Here is a 23236-nt window from a genome sequence, read left to right as displayed (position 1 = left end):
TGGCCGTTTTGTGTACTTCATAAGATTTTTAGCATAAAACTATGGTTGTAGGCCGGGCGTGGTGGCTCACGACTTTAATCCCAATCCTTGGGAGGCAGAGGCAGGTGGATTTCTGAGTTCGAGGACAGCCTGGTCTACAAAGTGAGTTCCAGGACAGCCAGGGCTACACAGAGAAACTCTGTCTCGAAAAACCAAAAAAACCAAACCAAACCAAAAAACTATGGTTGTCACCTGGCATATTGGTGGTGCTTGTCTGTGATCTCTGCCTTTGGAAGGCAGAGGCAGGCGGTCAGCCTGGTCTAGATAGTGATTTCCAGGATGCAGCTGTGTAATGAGACCATGGCAAAACAAAGCAAAACAACAGCAGGCAGTGGAGCTGGAGAGATACGGTTGAGAGCAGTGCAGCTCCTGCAGAAGGCTTGAGTTTTATGTCCCAGCACCAAGTCAGGCCACTTCACAGCTGCCCTTAACTTCAGCTCCAGAGGATCCCAGGTGTCTGTACACCCACCCACATATATGCACATAATTTTTAAAAATTTAAACTCTAAAAGTATAATTGTCATTGATACAGTTTCTGAGTTATTTGTATACATAGTTATATAGGGTATAGAATCAGGAACATTTAAAGGTCACTGCTATATAATAATTTTCAAGGATCCTCTGTTGGCATTAGGTATTTCCAGTTTTATACATGAGGAGGCAGGGACTCTGTTCATCCCATGTTTTTGAGCCCAGCGTGACACTCCTCCCTCTCCCCTTCCCCCCTTTTCCTGTGGCACATCTCTGCAGAAAAAGCCCACGTCTAGACTTTGAGAGCCCCTTGCTGCCCTTACAGGCGTTCAAGGTGGCTTCTGTTTTCTTGGAGTGGTTTTGAACGCTATTGATCATAAATAACTTTTAGCTCTCCTCAGGTTACAAGCTTATTTGGGCTCTGTTAAATTTCTAGATTTGTTTCCCCTCCCTTCTATCTAAGGAATATTCTGAAAATGACAACATGATCTCTCTTTATTGAGAACTAAAAAAACAAAAAACAAGAAAGGAAAGCTGTCGCTGCAGTGGATGGAGGGGCCCTCTCCAAATCTGTCTGTTGTTTTCTCGTCTCTTTACATTCTGTCCTTATTCCCAAGAGAAGCATGGGAAACTCAGAAAAGGTCCACGTCAGACATATCCTGGGCGTGTCATCTGGCTCTGGTCAGGTCTGGAGTGTAGTGTCTGCATCACACATGCAGACGCACCCGCTCTTTGTCACCTGTGTGCTCACGTGTGTTACAGCCTGACCTCTTCACGCTTCCCCACACAGTTGGCTGTGAGACGGTTTCTTTTTTGAAGGGAAGCTGGCGCTGGCTCCCGAGGATGTGACACCCTTAGTGTAGCATGATTATGTGGAGCAGAGCAAAAGTGACTCATGCCTGGTGGCCCCACTGTCGAAACAGTGATGCTGTTACCTCCTGATTTCCACGCTCTAAGTGGCCTAGTGCTAACTTTAGCCAAGAGAAAAAAAGATGCCTGTGTCAGTCCCAGAACTACTGACTGACGAAGATATTTGTCCTGGGAAGATTTTAACTTTAGGACAGACAGCCTCAGTGTTGATCTAGTCAACTGTGGGTTGACAGTTTACCCACTACCCAGAGGGTGCAACATTACAGTGCTATTTAAATGTCACGACAGTTGGCTTGTTTTTAATCCAGTGAGTGGAACAGTAAAGGCAGGGTGCTAGGTGTGGGAATATTGTCTTATTAGAATTGTATCACAACCCTGTTCAGTTCGGGTATGTGCTGGTGAGGGAAGGGAGGCCCAGAGGCTTTCCTTGTCCATGGCCATGCTGTCTAGTGGTATTTTAGCCAGTGTTCTATTGTTAGTGATGCAATACCCCAGGCTAGGTAATATAGAAAAGAGTGTCAGATTTAGTGGTACCCACTTGTAATTTCAGCGTCTGGGAGGCAGAGGCAGGATGCTTGCAAGTTTGAGGATAGCCTGGGCTGCGTTCTGAGACCCTGGCTCAGCAAAACAAAGAAAAGGTGTTATTTTTGCTCATGGTTCTAGCCCAAGTTGAGGGGTTTATCTGGTAAAGGCTGTCTTCCTGGCAAACTGTTGATGCACATGGGGAATCATGGCTGGTGACAGGGATACTGTGAACATATGTTCTCTGCCTTCCCTGTCTTTTTTCTTGGCTTCCACCTTGGTGGCAATGATGTTTAGAAAGGGGGACACCAGGTGCTAGAGAGGTGGCCCAGTAGTGGGTGTTCCTGCAGAGGACCCGGGTTCTGTTCCCAGACCGGCATGGCAACTCAGCCATTTGGAACTCCAGTCCCAGGGGATCTATTGCTCTCTTCTATCCTCTGAGGACAGATAACAGAGCAGAGGGGTGGTGGTGTGCCCAGTTTGCCAAGCCCTGTCATAGGTATAATGAGTTCTTTCCTGCAGCATGCCTGCTTAGATGTCTAGATCTGCAAGTGACATCTTGCAGCCTTCCATACTCTGCTGGGTGAGTTGACTTACACAGGCCTCTAAAATGAAAGGGCCTTGGCCTGGCAGCTTCCGTCTCACCTGATTGGACTTCCTAGCCGGAGTCACATGCTGATTGTCTGGCTTGTGTTTTTTGTGCTTCTTGAAGGCAGAGAGGTTGGGCTCATCAGCTTGTCCTTGTATCCCCAGTTCCTGCTGTGTGGTAGGCATGCGATAAATAACTGTTGGATGCATGCTTGGGTCCATGAGGAAGAGTTTAACCAGTGGATCAGTATTCGTTCCTATTTCTGTTCCTGAGACTGACTATGTGACAGAAGCAACCAGAGGGAGGAAGGATTTGTTGTAGGGTGTTGTCCATCATGGAGAGGAAGTGTTTGGTTTGGTTCATGGTGGCAGGAGCATGTGATCACACAGCAGCACACAGGAAACAGAACTTGTGCTAGAAGTGGATGGGGCCAGGCTGTGAGCGGAAAGGCTGGTCCCAAAGGCCTACACCAGCCAGCTAAGCCCAAGTCCTCTTCTGCTGCCAGCTCTACGACTGTGATGTGATCCAGGAGCCAGACACTGGTTTCTTTATAAAATGGGCCTGTTGCCATGGTTTGATCATGGTTTGCTCCCATCGAAATGCAGGCTGAAATGGAATTTTCAGTGTAACTGTGTTGAGATAATTAGAAGCTGGGCATGACAACATATGCCTGTAGTTCTAGCACTTAAAGCCCTAGGGAGGTGTAAGCAAGCAGATCTCTGAGCTCTAGGCCAGCCTGGTCTATAGAGCAAGTTCCAGAACAGCCAGGGCTAAAGATCATTCTAAATACATAAAGGCCAGTTTAGAATACAGGGAGTCCTGTAGTTCATACCTGTAACTCCATCACTTAAGAGGCAGAGAGGTAGGAAGTTCAAGGCCAACCTGGGCTACATAGAGAGTTCTAGGCCAACCTAGACCAACTTGAAGACTTTGTCTCAAAGAGGGGGAAAAGGTGATTGGATCATGAGAGCTCCATCGTCATGCTAGGTTGGGTGTAGCTTCTGTAAGAGTGGGCTAGTTATCAGGAGAGCAGGTTGCTCGGAAGCCAGCAGCTTCGCTGTCCCTGTGTCTCTTGAGCAGGTGTGTGTCTTTTTCAGAGCCTGTCCTCCCTTTCTCCCTTACTCTCGGGTGGAACAGCACACCCTTCCCTGCCTGGAAGCTGAAGGCGAGTGACATGATCTTGGACTCTATTTACTTCTGCAATTGAATAAATTTGTTCTTTAAAAAGTTCCCTGGTACAGCCGCCCTGTGATCCCAGCTGCTTAGGCTAAGGTTAGAGGATTCAACTTCAAGGCCTACTTGGGCTACAAAGTTAATTTGAGGTTTATCTTTTTTTTTTTTTTTTTTTTTTTAGATTTATTTATTTATTTATTATATGTAAGTACACTGTAGCTGTCTTCAGACACTCCAGAAGAGGGAATCAGATCTCGTGATCGGATGGTTGTGAGCCACCATGTGGTTGCTGGGATTTGAACTCCTGACCTTCGGAAGAGCAGTCGGGTGCTCTTACCCACTGAGCCATCTCACCAGCCCCAATTTGAGGTTTATCTTGATAATGTAGTGAGAAAAAGACCTGTATGCCAGAGGGTCCTAGGCTCAACCTCCAATACCACCAATAACAAACAATAGGACGAATAAACAAATTATGCAGATTGAATATCTTGTTAATAATTACCAAAACAGACTAAGACATCTGTGAACCTGTGTCTGGTGAGTAGAAATATCTACTTTTGAATAGTTTGATTTGAACTATGAATGAGCTGATTTGTGTTTTCTGTGTATGTGATACTAACTGGCTTCTGTAGAAGATGAGTATATAAATCTTGAGCACAAGTATGAAAACTTAAGACACTCCCCAGCCTCCCATAGGTCATGGTACCTGGCAGCAACATTAAGATCTCTACAGACAGGGACGGGCAACTTCTTGACATTGCAAAAGGATTTTGTCATCTACAAATGGGTTTGAGCCCCACTCACAGCTATCCTGGGACACACGCCCTCGGGGCTATGGGTTGGACGCACCTATAAGCCACTTCCACCTGTGAACCATGAACCAGCTGAACTGGAGCTGAGTTGCCTTCAACTGTTTTAGCACTTGCCTGCCTGAGGCGTGAGGACACAAGTTCAAGGCCAGCTTGGGCTACCTTGGGAAACTCAGTCTCAACAAAAACTTAACAGACTATTGGACTAAAACAGATGTTTTTCAGCTCCTCCGGGGTCATGGAGGTTGTCACTGACAGAAGGAAGTGACTTAGGAAATGCCCAGAGCCTTCGTAGGACAGGGTGTAGCTCCATTATCGGCCCTGTGAGCAATTTAAGGAAGAAGTATCCCTTCTCTCTGGTTTCTCTGTGAGAAGGAGACAAAAAGACGCTCTGTGCCTTCTCTGGGTAAATTTTGAGTCACATATACACCATTGACATTTGTATTCAAGCAAGGTGCTGAAGGGCCAATGAGCTGGTGAGCATGTAAGATCATGCGCTGCCAAGCCTGACAGCTTGGAGTCCACATGGCAGAGTGGGAGAACCAGCCCCTGCAAGTTGTCTTCTGACTTCCATGTGTGCACCTGGTTCTTCACATGCACGTATACACACGTACACAATAAATTAGCATGTTTAGTCACACAGAGACCATGGTGCTGTGACAGTGAGCTTGGGGTCACTAATCCAAAAGGGCCAATCTGCAGCCAAGTGGTAGCTATTGTCAAAGTGACTGTGACTGTGTAGGACCACAATATGCCACCATTAGCTCCTAGCCCGACTGGTCATCAGCCATACTGACTGGAGCACAAGAATTCCTTTGCCTCTGTGGGATCCATGAATTGTCACTAACGCTACAGAACTCCCTGGACCAGAGCACGCTTGTTTTAAAATATGGGAATCAGGCAAGTGAGGAGCAGCCAGTAAGAGCAGGGCTGCCTTGGGCACCCAGCCCAGCGGCACCTAAGCATGAAGGCAAGAGCCACTACCAGACTTGAAACCTGGTGGGCTGAGTGAGTGAGGCAGCTCAGGGCAGCTTCCATGTGCTATAGGCACCAAGAGTCACAGTGCAGGTCCCCTCTTTTGCATATGCTTCTGGAGTGGCCAGCTAGATGTCCTGGCTGGAAGCCCTAGTGATGAGAGTGTCAGGACCTGGAAGCCTGATGCCCGTCGTTCACCCTTAGGATGGCTACTGAGCATTCCTAACCAAACGGGATGCCCTCCTCCTCTGAGCATGCCCTGTCCCTGGCCAGGAGCACATTTCATTCAGCTCCACTTTGTGTGCCAGCTCTCCCACTTGTTTATAATGAAGAACTTCCTCAAGATTCCGTAAGGTTCTCGGATTTATGCTGGAGTGTGACTCAGATGCAGTTTTGAGTTATATGTATGAGCAAGTTCTTATCTGACATAAATTACCAACATGCAGAGCGGTAGGATGTCGCTTCCAGAGGGAAAGCTGTTAGAAGCTTGGCTAAAATTATATCCATGCCTTTGCAAAGATTAATGAAGATGACTTTTGGAAAATCTTTCTTTGGGTGAGTTACATATAATAAAAGGGACAGATCATTTTAGTAATTAGGTTCCCTAAAATATAGGCTTGGGTTTTGATATATAAAAGAATAATTTTGAGAGCCTTGAACAATGGTTCTTGCCTGTAATCCCAACACTCATGAGGCAGGAAAACCAGGAGTTCAGGGCCAGCTTTAGCTACATCGCAGCTAAAGGCCAGCCTGGGCTATATTAGACCCTGTCTTAAAAACAAAAGTCAAATTATAACAACAAACACCAAGAGAAATTTTGGACAGACTGAGGCAGGCTTGATACTTGACACTCGGCAGACTGAGGGAAGAAGGTCTTGAGCTAGAAGCCAAGATGGTCTCAAACTCAAACGCTGAGAACTGGAGAATGGCTCGGGGTTAAGAGCTCTTCTGCTCTTCCTGCTGTTCTAGAGGTCCAGAGTTCAGTTCCCAGCACCCACATCGCACCTCCAACAGTCGAGATCTGACACACTTTTCTGGCCTCTGTGAGCACCTGCACACACTCTGTACACACATGAGATATGATCTGATGTTTATTATATATAAACATAAAAGCAAAATTAAAAAGCTTAAAAGATAGCATGGCAATGTAGTAAAAATTGGCAAAAAGGCTAATTTTGTCTTCTCTTGCTTTGCTTCTCTCTATATTGTGTGACTTGTAGGTAAAGGTAGATAGAGTTGGTAGGTATTCACAACTTTCTTGACTGATGGGACAGGCAATCTGGAAAGCTTGGGGCTGCTTTCTTACTTGTTTGCTGATCTATTATTAACAAGCTAGTGTTGAAGTTATATGATCCAATGTTTATTATGTATGAATATAAATAGGGCCTTGGTTATCTCAGTGGTTCATCTGAGATCATTTAATTTGTTTGCCTAATTTTAGAGTTTCTTATCTTCTACCCTATTGCACTCTGCCAGTGCACTATAATTTAAACTGCATCACAATTAAAAACTCACCTGAGCTTGGGAGATGTCCCTGTGAAGGATAAAAGGCCCAGATAAAGATCATGTCCCACAGTTTGTGGCTTAGCTGTGACCTTGAAGCAGTTAGGGGGGGTGTGGACAGTATTGATGCTGTCCCTTCCCTCCACTAATGGACCCTTCCTCGTTCTCTGGAGTGTGTGTGGGTAGCATGTATTTTAAATACTGGCTGTCTCCTTGGGGCTATCATTTAGAAGATGAATTTTGTGTCTGCAGGTTTGCTTTGCCTTTTCTGGGGTAAAGTTAAATTTGCGCCAAAGTTGTTCCTTGTTCTCCAACCCTAGGATCTTTGGTCTTGTATTAGGTGACTCTGGCTCCCAAGTGTCAATATATCAGAAGGGGCTAAACTCAGTAAGTACAAAATCCTGTTTGTGTGGCATTTGTGGGCAGGTGAAATTCAGCTACCTGTGCGTACATTTTGGAGGTGAGCATCAGCAGCAGTGGCCGCAGCCCTGGCTTCAGCTGCTTTTCTCTGGGGATGAGCAGGGATCTGAGTGACAGGCAGTTCCCATTGCCAGTGTAGCCACAGGGTAAGAGCATGCTGCAGTTTCTGCTGTCAGCCCTGGCGCCAGCCACACTGAGGACTCTCATCACTTCCTGGGGCCAAAGGATCAGGTCTGACCTCTGGCCAGCCCAGCATCCAGCCGAGCACAGAGTGCTGGCCTTGAACCCTTCCCTGGCACTGTGATTGGGAGCAAGCACAATAGTAGCTCCTCCAGACTTTATTATTTTGCAAAAGGTTAATTGTAGCTTTTAATCTTTCCCAGGATTAAATGGCCCTCTTTATAGATTGTGGTTTGTACTTCCAGCCAAACGGGGCTTCTGAGTCCAGCAGAGAATTGAAGAGAAACCCCTGACCTTTCCTAAATGCTGTCCCAGGTCCAGACTGTAGCCCAGACAGCTGCTGCCTATGACTGGTCATTGTCCCAGTGGTATGCACGGTCTCCATTTAAACAGTCCCAGGTTCAGAAAGAAGCAAGGCTTATGTGACATCTCAGTGGTGTGTGTGGAACGACGACAGGAGGCCCTTGGAGTGCGACACCAACCTGTGCCGGTGCTCTTTGTGCCTACTCCCATGCCTATAACAAAATAAAGCTGGAGAAATATCTCACCCGCTATGTTTAGGGTTAAGAATGTTAGAATGGGTGTGCAGAGGGCAGTGGAGGAGGGGCAACATGGGGGTTGGGAGGCATGCCACTCTGAGCGCTGTGTATCTGACTGCTCAAGTCACATGCAGTCTAACCCAGGGTGTCAGTCAAGTACCGGGAGAATTTGGGTCAGCTCATGGTAGGAAGAGGTAATTAGGTTTGTATGTGGAAACTGCATTTTGCAAGGGAGACCTGGTTTGACGTATTGTGGTATCTCAGAGGCAGACTCGGGGGTCAGACTGAGTTGATTTGGGCCAGCATCTTGGTCTAAGCCCCAGGCTTGTCTGCCCCAGGTTCCCATGTAACATGGCTTCAGCAGCAGTTCCTGTCGCTCCAGGATTCTTATTCTCTTACTCTGCAGTTTTATGTCTTTTACTTTGATTCTTCTCCTTGAGGAATTACAGTGACGGAGTCTCCTCCTTGCAAGTAATTGTTGAGCTTGTTCCTTTGTGGGTCTCCAGGAGTGCCATGGAGTTATGGGCTGGGGGCAGCCTGTTTAGCTCCTGAGCTCCAAGGATTTCATTTAACCCTCCGAGCTGTTTTCGGAGTCAGACTTCAGTCGTATGCTCGGTCACGAGACATTGCTGGGACTGAGGTGGGCCTTGTTCTCCCTGCTCTGTGGAGCTGGCAGTTTAGTAAAGCAATCAAAACAGGTCCAGGGCAGAGAAGGCGTCAGCTTTGCTTTGACCTGAAGGCTGCTAAGGCACTGCCCAGACTATTGGCCGTGTCATGGGGCCATGGTTGGAGGCCACACCTCAGTCAGCTAGATCTGAGGCCAGGTCCCAGCTGTACCAGTCTCCATCAAGAGGCAGGTCATTCCCCTGTTTTGAGCTTTGTTTCGAATGTGGTGGTAGGAAATTGGTGTGGTAAGCCACATGGTACACATGAAGTTCTGGGACACGATAAGAGCCTAGATACCAGGTGCTGTTGTGAGTACTCATTAGTACTTTCTCACTGTGCTTAAGACTGTCCATTCTTACTGTATGAATTATGCTCCCTGCCTTCTGTCAGCATGGAGAAATGTTGTGGTTTACATAGACTATGAGTTGGGATGAGGAAAGCAGGAAGCTAGGCTGAGCCTCTTTACAGGATGGAAAAGTGGGGGGCTGAGGGCTGAGCAGCCCCCACGGTGGGTGTCGCTGGCAGGTGTTGGGGCCTGGGTTGGAACCCGAGCTGCCAGATTCTTGGGATTCTTGCTGACACTGCGGGTGGCCAGGGCGTCTATCCACAGTCTTCTACAGAGTCAAATGTGAGCACGCACGTAGATCTCCTAAAGCTAGCCAAGGTTGGGAAGCTGTGGACTTTAGCCTCAACTAGAATAAAAGGACAAAGGCATTTCAGGAAGGAGGAGATCAGGAGATGAAAGGGAAGGGAAAATGAGCAGACCATGGCAGCTGGACAGCTGGGGAGATGAGGATGGGAGGGATGCTGCCTGGGTCAGACTGGGCAGATGTTGGAGCAGGCGTCATGGCCTGGGCTCCTTGCCTCTGCCACTGGAGTAGTAAGGTTTGATCTGTGTAGTTCGGCCTCAAACTCCTTTCCTTTGCATTGCTCTGGATCAGGTTGCCCTGGTATTTGTCAGAACATGGAGTGTGACCTGTATCTGTCAGAGCTGTCAGCAGAGGCTAACTGCTTACTCATCCCTGAACTTTGGTCCTGCTGAGTGGAGCCAGAGCCCAGGAGGGGCCTGTTCCTCAGGCTCCTGGGCTGAGCTCCTGCTCTGTGGCTACCCAGAAGCATTGTGGGGAAGGTTGGCTTTGTTTACCATATTACACAGGAACTGACCTAGGAAGAGAACTGATCTGCCGGTCCTTAGAGGGCTCAGGATAACAAAACCTGTGCACAGAGACTGTTCAGCCAGACTGTTCAAACAACCTTTGGTGTGTTGTCTATTTTCCAATCTGAAAAGCAGAGAAATAAGCTAAAAACTTGATAGAAGTTTCCCTACAGATGAGTATGCATTTAAAGAGAGGAAAGCATTTGGAGAAGTCTCTGCCCAGTGACCCCAGTGGGGTTGGTTTTGAAGCCACATAGAACCGTTGTTGATAGCTGAGCACAAGAGCGTGTGCTCTTGGAACTTGATAGTGCAAATCTAAATGCTGGAGAGGTGAAGATGGGGAGATCTCAATTTGGAGGCCAGACTGGTGTACATAATAACTCTCTCAAAACACTAAAGGAAAGAGGAAACCTGTCATCAAAATCCTGTCATGTGAAATCTAACAGGCGTTTACATGTCTTTAGTCCCAGCACTCTGGAGGCAGAAGCAGGAGGAGCTCTGGGAGTTCAAGGCCAGCCTGGTCTGCAGAGTTGAGTTCTAGGACAGCCAGGGCTACATAGAGAAACCTTGTTTCAACCCTTACTTTCAGAAAAAAAGAAAAGAAAGAAATTACTTTTCTCCCTGCTGAGTTGGGAGGAGGTAGAGACTCTTGTGTCCCAGATGTACGTAGTCCCCTCTGTAACCTGCTGTCATAGCTAGGCAAGGCATTGCTGCTGGCGCCATAGGGGACATTAATTCTGCTTTAGAAGAGATGTTGGAGGCCTCTCTTGTCCCTCGAACATGGAGTTCATGAAGCTGCCATGGCCTTAATCTCCCAGCCCCTTGTTTTATTTGTGTCCAGTTGTGACAAATCTGCATATCTCAGGGTGGTGGAGGCCCTGTGCTCCGCACCAAGTCAGCCTAATTATGGTCGGTGCCAACAAGTAACTGGGAGAGTGGAGAGGGGAAACCCCAGCTGTACAGTGGCTAAGGACTGTGGCAAGGAATCCCAGGCCAAGGGTGCCATCAGAAGTACTTCAAGTGCAAGAAATGAACAAATGTTGGCTCGTTAACAAAAGAGAAAGTGTAGAGAGAATGTTCTCTGTCCATAATGTGATTAAACTGGAAGTCAGTAACAGATATCCTAAAAATTCTCAAAATTTTGAAAATGAAACATACTTCTAAATAGCTTGTGGAAAGAAAGTTAGGAAATGTTTCCAATTTAATGAGCCAAGAAATCCAGCATGTAGCAAGTTTCATGGGAATTTAGAAGGAAATGTAGGATTTAGAAGGAAACTTAGCAGTAGTAGAAATTTATGTTCAAACAAAGAAGCTTTTGAGGAAAGTACAAATTACTGCCAGGGCCAAAGAAGGATGTCACCACAGATTCTCCAGACAATGGAGAGAGGGGCACAAACTCCTGTAGTGTGGCGGGAGGCCCAGACTGAGACTCTCCAGCCCACGGAAGAGCAGCAAGGTGGGGGGCTGGAGAGATGACTCAGCAGTTAAGAGCACTGACTGCTCTTCTAGAGGTCCTGAGTTCAATTCCCAGCATCCACATGGTGGCTCACAGCCATCTGTAATGGGATCCGATGCCCTCTTCTGATGTGTCTGAAGACAGCTACAGTGTACTCATATAAATGAAATAAATAAATCTTAAAAAAAAAAAAAGAACAGCAAGGTGTGGCTGCCAGCCTGGCCCCGAGGTGGGGGAAAGCCTGTGTAAGAAAAAAAGGGTTGGGAGAGATAGAGCAGGCATCTAGCATCTTCTGATGTTTATCCGACTATATAACCTGACCTGGACACGGCAAACCCACGCACAGGTACACAAACCCAAAGATTATAGTGAAATACTACAAAGCTGAGAACTTAGCTGAAATAAGTTCTTCAAAATACCCCTTGGTTTAAAAGTTCTTAAGAACAAATACATTCTTAAATATGTCCGTCAGTGGTGGTGCACTAAGATATCTTTCCATCCCCAGCCTAACCCATTTTATGATGCTTATTAATACTAAAAGGTATTATCTGAAAACTAGATTATTTACCATCATAAATTTAGAAAAACATTAGCAAATCAAATTGAACAATGTAGAAAAAAGATTTAGGGTTCAGGGTAAACCTTCAGCAGTAGAGAACTATTCTGTTCTGTATCCTATCCCCAACAACACACACACACACACACACACACACACACACACACACACACACACACACACACACACGAGTGGGCCAGTCAGTGTTGGCACACACATTTTTAATCCTAGCACTTGGGAGGCAGAAGTAGGTGGATGAGTTCAAGGCCAGCCTGGTGTACAGGGTGAGTTCTAGAACAGCCAGGGCCACACAGAGAAACCCTGTTTCTAAACAAGCAAATAAAAAATAGGGTGGTGGAGATGGCTCAGTAAGTAGAATTCGTACAGCACAAGCAGGAGGACCCATATCTCCCCCATCTGTGTAAAACAGTGCTCATCATGGAAGCGCATTTCTACAGCTCAGTGCTGGGACCCAGAGATGGACAGATCCCATCTCCATGCCATTCTAGATGAACAGCAGATTCCAGGTTCAGCAAGAGACAGTGTCTCAAAAGTATGAAATGAAGAAGTGGCTGAAAGCTAGCTACACCCCAATCTTACACTCACTCAGGCAGGCAGGCAGGCGGGTGGGCGGGCGGAGGGAGGGGGAGAGAGAGAGAGAGAAAAAAAAGTTTGGTTGGTTTAGCTTTTCTTTTTCTTTTTCTTTTTCTTTTTTTTTTTTTTGATTTTTTTTTTAATGAGGTATTTTCTTCATTTACATTTCCAATGCTATCCCAAAAGTCCCCCATGCCCTCCCCCACCCACTCCCCTACCCACCCACTCCCACTTCTTGGCCCTGGCGTTCCCCTGTACTGAGGCATGTAAAGTTTGCATGACCAATGGGCCTCTCTTTCTACTGATGGCCGACTAGGCCATCTTCTGATACATATGCAGCTAGAGACACGAGCTCCGGGGGGTACTGGTTAGTTCATATTGTTGTTCCTCCTATAGGGTTACAGACCTCTTCGGCTCCTTGGGTATTTTCTCTAGCTCCTCCATTGGGGGCCCTGTGATCCATCCAATAGCTGACTGTGAGCATCCACTTCTGTGTTTGCTAGTCCCCGGAATAGTCTGGTTTAGCTTTTCAAGACAGGGTTTCTCTGTGTAACAGAGCCCTGGCTGTTCTGAAATTCACCCTGTAGACCTTTCTGGGCTCACAGAGACCTGCCTGTCTCTGCCTCCTGAGTGCTAGGATTAAAGGTGTGCGTACCTGCCTTGCCTAAGAATTTATTTTAATGGTAAATTAGTGTTCATGATGGTGAAACAATCTGATGTGTGATCTTCATCCCTGAGCCCCTCCCGGCCACCATCGAAGCAGTGAGGTGCGCTGCACTTGCTGCCACAAGAGCCCTGGAGTTCAGAATGAGGGATCTGTTTAAACAAAAGTGTTTTCACTAGCCTAGAAGTGTTTTGCCAGTTCCCTTTGAGCACTGAGTTCTTAGCACTGCAGTCTAGATGGGCCTTCAACTAGAGCAGTTCTCTTGCCTTGAGGCCTGAGTGCCAACCGAGGTAGACAGTTGCAGCCTCCAAAGCAGAAAACTAATGTAATGCTCCTGGGTGCCGAGAATAACAAAAATCCTCTGGGACGACAAATCAGACCACGTGAAGCCTTGACATTCGGGTGTGGTCTCAGTCAGCAGCACCCAGCTTCTGTCTGGTACTCCTAACATTGAAGTTCATGGAAGGCCATTCTTTTCAAGGATTTTTGTAAACCACTGCAGCCAGATAGGTGAGATAGGAGGAAAGGCTTCTGATTGTACATCACAGGCTATGTCGGCTGAGCTATGCTTTCATCATAGCACCCATCAGTGCCATTTGAGAAGGCTTTACACTTGGCACAGGTATTTCCACCCCAGCTGATGCTCCGACAGCTGATCTGCATCCATCCTTCCGAGTTGGAGACTGCCCGTGCTTCTCGAATGGATCGTTGCTGGTTCATTTTCAGAGGCTAGACTGTCGCCCTTCCCATGAGCACTGCTCATCCAGTAACTGGGTGGGCACATGCTGCTCGTGGTCAGTAATAAGGGAGGATGGCCTCCTGCTCATGCAGAGTTGTGTGACTCTGAGTGGTTCAAAGCCTCACCCCACACACAGACGGATGTGTTTGGAGCCTTGTACTGAGCGGCCTTTTTGTGATGATGTCTCTTATTCATATTTGAGTGGGCTGATGGGATAAAGGCCCAGCTCTCCTTTTCTCTTTTTAGTTCATAACTTTTTCTTAGGTGCTGGGGTAGAACTCAGGGCCTCATGCATGCAGACAAGTGCTCTACTGTTGAGCTACCTCCAGCTCCTAGACTCCTTTAAAATTTTCATGTCAATTCCTGGGGCTGGAGAGATGGCTCAGTGGCTAAGAGCACTTGTGTTTACAGAGGACCCAGCTTGGTTCCCAGCGCTCACATAGGAGTTCACAATCATTTTTTGTGCCTCCTTTTGACGTCCCTGGGCACCAGACATGTAAGTGACATACATGCATGCAGGCATGACACTCGGGCATTAAAAAAACGTTAAACCTTAAAAAAAAAAAAAAACCCTTTGTAATCAATCCTAGCATTTTCTAGCATGCAGATTGGGTGCACATCATGATAATAGATGGACAAACGAGAGGGTTCTGAGGAGTCCTCATTCTCAGAGGCTCAGGTCAGCACCAGTGAGAGACTCAAGTATTTACCGTGGAAATGGCATTCCCCATTCTAGGTGTTTCAGGTACTCACCTGCCCATTGCAAAGTGAGCCATTTAACACGCCTTATGGAGTTCCTAAGCTGTTTCAGTGATTCACAAAGTCTGAGAAAATGCTTTATGGCAGGCAAAGTGTTAAGTGATAATACTGATTGCATTAGTACATTGTTACATTAGTACAGTCTGTTTGCTGTTGTGTTGTTTTGTTAGCATATATTAGCATACGTTATCTTATCAAATGAAGGGTTTTATTGTTTCCATGTGTATGTGTGATGTATTTTATTATGTTATGCCTTCTGTGTGTTGTTTGTGTACTTCTGCAGGTATAAATGCTATTTTTGAGGCCTATGTGTAAGACTGGGCCTGGTGACAGGCCTATAATTGCCACTACTGAGGAGGCCAAAGCTAGAAGAGTCAAAAGTTCAAGGTTAGCTCTGAGCAAGTTAAGAAGACCCTGTCTCAAAAAAAGGGGAAGTAGGGGGGTCGGGGGGGGGGGGGAGTGGCTTAGTGTCCAGAGCAGTTGCTGCTCCCCAGAGGCCCAGCGTTCAGGTCCCAGCATCAATGCACGCACCTCACAGCTTCCTGTTTCCCCAGAGTGAGGATGCCATTTCCTGGTTTTTGTAAGCACACACATACATGTGTACATACTTACACACACACACACTTACATAAAAGTAAAACAAATCAAGGCTGGAGAAATGGCTTAGCAGCTAAGAACATTTATTGTTCTTGAAGAGGACCCAGGTTTGGTTCCCAGCGCCTTCATGGTGGTATGCAACCATCCTTAACTCCATTCCATGAGATATGACTCCCTCTTCTGACCTCCTTGGGCACCAGGCATGTACATGGTGCAGATTAGATAGATAGATAGATAGATAGATAGATAGATAGATGGACTCCCTCTTCTGACCTCCTTGGGCACCAGGCATGTACATGGTGCAGATTAGATAGATAGATAGATAGATAGATAGATAGATGGTGCAGATTAGATAGATAGATAGATAGATAGATAGATAGATAGATGGATGGATGGATGGGTGGATGGATAGGTAGATGCACCAAAACACTCATAAAGTAAGTCTTTAAAACTTAAAAACAAGATAAAACAAAAACCAAGCCACCGTATGACTATATTTGTACCCATTTGAGGATTAGTCAGTCCTTGGCTCACAACTATACTCGTTTAAATTACTGTAATAGGGGGCTGGAGAGATGGCTCAGTGGTTAAGAGCACTGACTGCTCTTTCAGAGGTCCTGAATTCAATTCGCAGCAACCACATGGTGGCTCACAACCATCTATAATGGGACATGTTGCCCTCTTCTGGTGTGTCTGAAGACAGCAACAGTGTACTCATACATAAAATAAATTACTGTAATAACGGAGCTGTGTTCATTGCACCAGTTTCTTTATTTGCTGCCTAGCTGTTATTCATCTGCTCTGCACTGTATGATTTTCATGAGGTACGAGTTACCATCTCATTGAAATTGGCTAGTAAGTTTTCTGAGTCTTGGATGAATGGTAACAGGAATTAATGTGATGTCAAGGATTGTAGGCTGAAGTCAGCAGAAATCGGGCTAATTTAAAAAAACAAACTGGTGCTGGTACAGTGGCTTGGTGGGTGCTTGCTGCCAAGCTGGACAACTGAGTTCATTCCTGAGTCACACATGGTAGAAGGAGCTCTGCCTTCCCCTGCAGGTTGTCTTCTAGCCTCCATAGGCACACTGCAGCCTGCATGTAACTAATATTCAGCACACATGTGATAAACAGGCATCACATATATAATAAACAAACAAATACATCAGTGTAACAGCACCAGGCCGGGAGCCAGGCATGATGACACACACCAGTAACCACATCACTCAGGCTGCGGGGGTGGGGGGTGGGGGGTGGGGGGTGGGGGCCAGGAAGAACACAAGTTCTAGGCTAGCCTGGGCTACATAAGAAACTTTCTAACAACCAGACAAGGCCAGACTAACTCAGTGCTCATTCCCAAGGGAGGTCTGGCAGGGAGCATTGCTCTGTTGGATGCATAAGACTTGAATTTCTCCTTTTGCTTGTCAGCTTTAAGAAAAGAATCATATTTTAGGATAGTGGACATTACCACTCTGACTCCCCAAATTTGGGTTATCAAAACCATACCAAATTTCTCCTCAGCTCTCAGCATGGAGAAGCTAACACTGTACATTGTGACCTTCAGTCCTGATAGCCAGGATTCGCTCTTACTAATAGAGGCCTTTCTCCACCAGGGATGGATGAATGAGATTTACAACTATGATCCAGAAACTTACCACGCGACTTTGACGCACTCAGTCTTTGTCCGGCTCGAGGGTGGAACCTTAAGACTTTCAAAGCCCAACAAAAACATATCCAGGAGGGCAAGCTACAATGAGACAAAGCCAGAGGTCACCTACATCAGCCAGAAAATCTATGACCTCTCAGACAGCAAGGTAAGTCTGGGACATTTTGGAAGCAGAGCCCGATGACTGGGAAGCATTTGGAGTCTTGATTGCTGACTACACCCCACCCCACCCCACCCCACCCCACGGTGCTGCTTAAGGAGCACTAGACCTTAGGGCAGCATCTCTCCAAGACACTGAACCACAAGGCAACTTTTGAAATGCAGGTTGTGGAGCCTGAGAGCCTGGATTTCTTCTCCCCACCCCCTTCCCCAAAGACAGACTTTCCCTATGTAGCCCTGGCTGTCCTAGAACTCACTCTAAAGACCAGGCTGGCCTCACATTCACAGAGATCTGCCTGCCTCTGCCTTCTGAGTGATGAGATCAAAGGTGTGCACCATTGCCTGCTGGCCGAACCTGGACTTCTCTGAGCTTCCAAGGTGAGCTCTGTGCTGCAGCCCCGGGGACCACACTCCAGGAGCAAGGGTTCTTTCTTGGCACTCAGAATCTCGCCTTTAAAAGCTTGTACATTCACAGAGCCAGTTCCATCCCCAGCACTAACGCCAGGTGTGCTGGCATTCATCTGTGATTTCAGGAGGCCAAAGCAAGAGGAGCACTGTGGTTTCTAGGCCAGCCTGGGCTACATAGTAAGAACTGTTTCAACCTGCCCCTTCCACACGTACCTTGCCCCCCCCCAAAAAAGAAAGAAAGAAAACTGGATTTTCAGTGTAAATGCTATGTATATGTTGCCAAGTATTGATAAAGCTATGTAAAATATAAAAAGTGTGCACATGCCGGCACATTTTGATAAAGCGTCATTTGTATTTTTGTGGAGATATAAATTGTTATTCCGCAGACATGGTGTCTTGGTTAGGGTTTTACTGCTGTGAGCAGACACCATGACCACAGAAACTTTTTTTTTTAAGAATTTACAACATTTTTTTTTAAGATTTATTTATTTTATATATGACACTGTAGCTGTCTTCAGACACTCCAGAAGAGGACATTGGCACAGCAACTCTTATAAGGACAATATTTAATTGGGGCTGGCTGACAGGTTCAGAGGTTCAGTCCATTATCATCAAGGCGGGAGCATGGCAGCATCCAGGCAGGCATGGTGTAGGAGGAGCTGAGAGCTCTACATCTTCATCTGGAGGCTGCTAGCAGAATACTGACTTCCAAACAGCTAGAATGAGGGTCTTAAAACCCACACCCACAGTGACACACCTACTCCAACGGGGCCACACCTTCTAATAGTGCCACTCTCTGGGCCGAGCATAGACAAACGATGACACATGGTGCCTGTTCTCGTAGCTCTTGTGAGTGGTCTTTCACTCTCTTCACAGTGATGGCAGCCTGTAGATTCGTCCTTGAGGTGATTCCAGCACTGACCTGCACTGTGTCTAGACTGAGAGATGCCTGGTCCCAGCTTAAGCTTCACCTAACGTTAGGGTCATAACTCAGTTGTTATCCAAGCCTATTTGATGATAACCACTTAACTAACCACTACTCTGTGACTGCTGCCTGAGAGTGGAACACATCCAGGGCTCTTAAATGTGCACACTTAGGAATTTTGAGTAATAGCCAGCCATCTCTGAAATGTATCCCATGTTCTACAGTCAGATCATGACAGATGGTAGAGTTATTACCTTCCACCATTTCAGTCAAGGCCATGTGACAGCCTGACCTTTCTCATACATGTGATACTGATGCACAGGTAGACGCTCTTTAGTATGTAACGTCATCTGCCTCTCTCCGTAGATTTATCTTGTACCTAAAAGCTTGGCTCGAAAGCGAATCTGGAATAAGAAGTACCCCATTTGCATTGAACTTGGTCGGCAAGATGACTTTATGTCTAAGGCGCAGTCTGATAAGGAAGCTACTGAGGAGAAGCCGCCTCCTGAGAAAGAGCTGCCGAGCGAAGACCTCAAGAAGCCACCCCAGCCTCAAGAGGGGACGAAGTCTAGCCAGCGAGACCCAATACTGTATCTGTTTGGGAGAACGGGCCGAGAGAAAGAGGAGTGGTTCAGGCGGTTCATCCTGGCCTCGAGGCTGAAGTCAGAGCTCAGGAAGCCGGCGGGTGTTTCTGGAAGTAAATCAGGTAATAGCATTTGTGCTGAGTGTGCACCTGTTTAAAGGGTTTGTGGGAGGATTCAGAGAGTGGCTGGCAGGCAGGCAGACAGGAAGCCGGCCTTTAGGTCATTATTCTCTGCAACCTCAAATGTGTGGACTTTTACAGTAACCACCCACCCCCATTCTTTCTAAGTCATTTTTCCAGTGATAGTCCATTTGCAGGTATATGTGGTGAGCTTGTGGTGACACCCTGGGACTCTCTTTTCTTGGCACTCTCATAAAAGCAGCTCCAGGAGATCATACATAGTCTGAAGATAGTGGTCAGAGCATAACGTGGTGGCACGTACCTTTAATCTCAGGATAGTGGCAGTGACAGGCAGATCTCTGTGAGTTTGCAGTCAGCCTGGTGTACGCACCTGAGTGCTAGCATTAGAGGCATGTGCTACCATGCCCAGCTGTATCTGGTTGTTTTTAATGGTTTGCACTCAATGCACAACTAAGTCAGTGGTAAGAGCCGGGACTGTGGGAGGCCTTGGTACCTACTTCACACTGAAATCAAGCAAGCCTCCACTCTTACACTCATAGCAATACCTTGGTTAACTAGGGCTGCTCCTTTTTTTCTCTACACTATGAGTAAAGATGGAACTTAGTACAGTGAGGAAGGCTGCACTGTATTTCAAAGCGGCCTGAACAACAAGGCCCAGCTGTCATCAGCTGTGAAGGTGACATTGGTGATGAATCTCCAGGACCGGGCACCTCTGTAAGCACCGCATGAGAGAAGTCTTGCTGGTCGACTCAAGCCTGTCATCTCCCTCAGGGATGCTGCTGCTTAGAGACATAACAACACAGGTTTCTCCGGCAACTCCCTGTGCAGGTTCTGGCTCTCCAGGAGGCCCAGCTAAGGGTGGAGATTCCAAATCTCTAGCCCTCAGTTTCTTTCTGCAGTCAGAATTGGCTGCAGAACCTGGTGAGAGCGGGAAGCCCGGAGCGCCCGGCACAATTCCAGAGCTACAGAGTGGAGCGAGACAGTTCCTATGCTGTCCCACCCTAAGCTGGGAAGCTGCCCCATGGGCAGGGAACCGCAGCCAGGCCACAGTCAGGTTCTCACCCTGTCCTTGAACTGGGGGAGGGGTGCTCTTGGCTCTCTTTAAATTGTTGTTTGATTATTTATTAATTAAAATCTGGAGTTTATTTGGATTGTACTGCATTTTCTAAGTTCCTCTACAAAAAAAAGGTGGGGGGGGCTTGGTTATCATTGTCCTGACATTTAAAGATAATGGTAAACCTTGAAGTGGTTTGAGAATGATGAAGGATTATAAAAAGTTTGAATTCTAGGTAAAACCTCGGGTAGTCAGTCCTAGAAATAACCTAGCTAAACCACTAAGTTAAAGTAGCTTTCCCAAGTGTCTGTGCGACCAGGAGAGAGCTGCAGGTCAGGCAGCTGGAAGCAAGCGACACCAGTGGCCAGGTTGGTTTTGACCTCTGTTCTTACCTTGTCTCACAGTAAACCTGAGTGTCAGATACTTCATGCTTAAAACTCAATTGCAACAGGATAAACGGAATCTGGGTCACACTCGAGGTACTTGACGGTCAGGCTTCGCCTTTCCCTCCACCCACACTTCCTGTCCCTCTGTGTGTCTTCTCTGGGGACTCCCCTGAATCTTGCTTCTTGATATTCTGTTCTCTAATCTGGATCCTTCTTCTGCCAGCGCAAGGAAAATGGTGGCTAGCACAGGTGTTGGTGGCGGGATGTCAGCGCAGGGTCAACAGCTCTTGACCATGCTTGTTACAGTGACTGGGACTTACCTTCCCGTGTGTCTTACTTCAAGGGCAAGGATTCAGCTTGTTCCCATGGGTAGCGTGGAGCAGGTCCATAGAAGATGTCTTATGACTGCTTCATGTGAGATGGCATCTTTGCAGTGCCCTGAGCTGTCCATGAACAGTTCGTGGTCTTCCTTCCCACTCTCCCTTTACCTGTGAGCATTCACAGCTCCACCCTGACTGTTACGTACACTGGGGCTGTGTTTTATGTTTTCCTAAAAGATTACTGGGAGCAAAGAAAAATACTGCACTAACCCCATTCCAGAATTACCTTGGAGAACAATAAAAACCATTCTAAAAGTCACCTATTGTTAGAACAGAAGATATTTTTCAGGGTGAGGTTTTTTAATCATTTGTTAGCATTTTAGCTGTTTTCCTGCTTAACCATGGGCATTTAGTTTATCCCTGCTTGTTTTATTGTTTGCATTAATAGCTATCGTTTCTTACCCAGGGCTTCTGCCCGCACACAGCAGGCACAGCAGTCCCTCGGGGCACCTGAGCCACAGCCGCAGCAGCAGCAAAGGCAGCGTGGAGGAAATGATGTCCCAGCCAAAGCAGAAGGAACTGGTGGGCAGCGTGCGACAGAAGATGCTCCTAGACTACAGTGTGTACATGGGCAGGTGTGTGCCCCAGGACAACCGAAGCCCCCACAGGAGCCCCGTGCAGAGTGCAGAGAGCAGCCCCACAGCTTCGAAGAAGGTAAAGCTGCCGGCCTGGGGCCTCTCTGTTCTTACATTCACCTTCATGTGTGAGGGATGCATGCAGGCCCTCCCTGTTTCAGGCTATAAAGACATGGCGATGAGCTAGGCACCGAAAGGCATGTGTTGTCTCGGAACTCATGTTCAGGGGCCTGGCACAAAGCTGGCATTGGGTGGCAGGAAGACTTGAAGCTGAGTAAAGGCAAATGAGGAAGGCTTCTACTGTGTGTTGTCCAGGTCTCCTGGAGGAGGTAATTGATGAGCCCCAGTGATACATGGTAGAACATTCTAGAAGGGCGGGTCCCACTGTCTACAAAGGTCCCACAGCAGGAATCAGTTGGGATACTCAAAGGTGAGCATAAGGAAGGACAATTAGAGAGGGAGGCAGCAGCTGTGGAGGCTCAGTGGGGCCTCTTGAGACGTGTTCTGAGGGAGCTGGCAGGTCACACAGGGTTTGAGCAGGGAGAGCCATGGTTGGAAGGCTAGAGCGTAAGTGACTGCAGGGAGGCTGCAAGAGGAAGAAGGAGTGGTTGGGAAGCGCTGGCGGTGGCTGAGATTCCGGTGATAGCGGGTGAGAGCCGGTGATAGCGGGTGAGAGCCGGGAGAGGAACTGACTTTGCTGATGGACAGATGTGGGTGTGAGGACAGATGTGCACCTCTGCAGGGGGCTGTAGGTAGGAAGGTCCCAGTCACTGGCTCAACACCTCAGCTGTCCTTGGCTTTGAAGATTTGTCATGAGATCCAGTCCAGAGACCTCTAATACAAGCCTCCACTGTGCCCCACCATTTTGAGATGTAGCCGCTGCCTGCACAGCCCCCAGCCTCTTCCCGTGGAGAGTCAACCATGTTTGACCTCTTGCTCGGGCCAGATTTCTACCTCTTATGAGGACCATGTGGTGTCTACCTCTCGTGTCTTTGGCTGCCCGTGCTTTACCTGCTCTGTTGATTCTCCTCTGTGTGGAGGTGACCGATGACCTGACCCACGTGACCTTGTTAGCTTGACGACCGACCGACCAACCAACTGACCAACTGCGTGTCTGTCTCTGGTGAAAGCAGACTTCCCTCTAGGCTAGGGCAGGTTCTGTCAGCTCCTCAAGAAGTGCCCAGTTTGCCTGGATCTTCTCCTTCCTCCCCACATTCCCTTTATCCCGGGACATCGGTTGTCTGGTTCTCATCAGACCCAAGAGGACCTCAGAGGGAGAGCTGTGCACTACACAGAGAGTCTGATACAAATCCTTCTGAATGGCTTCCTCACAGTCAAAAGTGGTTTGCTAGTGGGGTGCAGGTGTTCGTCATCCATCACACACAGCCCCCAAGGTGGTTGCTTCAGACGACAGTCACTACTTATTTTCCTCGCATATTTGTAATTTCACCATGGGTAGCACATGAGGACTTGTGGCTGCCCTATACAGGGTCACTTGGGGAGGCTGCACTTTAGGCTGGAGGATGATCCACTGCTGTGCTGGTTTGAATAGGTTTGGCCCTCACAGACTCATGTGTTTGAAGGCTTGGCCCATGGGGAGTAGCACTATTAAGAGGTGTGGCCTTTTTGGAGGAAGTGTGTCATTGTGGGCACAGGCTTTGAAGTCTCATGTGCTCATACTATGC

General features: G+C 47.4%; 1 protein-coding gene across 7 annotated transcripts in view; it reads left to right on the top strand.

Moving 5' to 3' along the window:
* Positions 1-23236, top strand: part of Tex2 (testis expressed gene 2) — a 111295-nt gene that overhangs the window by 47632 nt on the left and 40427 nt on the right. For all 7 annotated transcript variants that reach the window (NM_198292.3, XM_006533145.2, XM_006533146.4 and 4 more), the window contains exons 3-5: positions 16888-17088; positions 18799-19138; positions 21383-21630. In NM_198292.3, the coding sequence (NP_938034.2) occupies positions 16888-17088; positions 18799-19138; positions 21383-21630 (789 nt within the window). The remainder of the gene's footprint in view (positions 1-16887; positions 17089-18798; positions 19139-21382; positions 21631-23236) is intronic.

This window comes from Mus musculus, chromosome 11, assembly GCF_000001635.26.
Source record: "Mus musculus strain C57BL/6J chromosome 11, GRCm38.p6 C57BL/6J".
Classification (NCBI taxonomy): Eukaryota; Metazoa; Chordata; class Mammalia; order Rodentia; family Muridae; genus Mus; species Mus musculus.
Note: the sequence above shows the minus strand (reverse complement) of the source record. Positions and strands in the feature narration are given on the sequence as shown.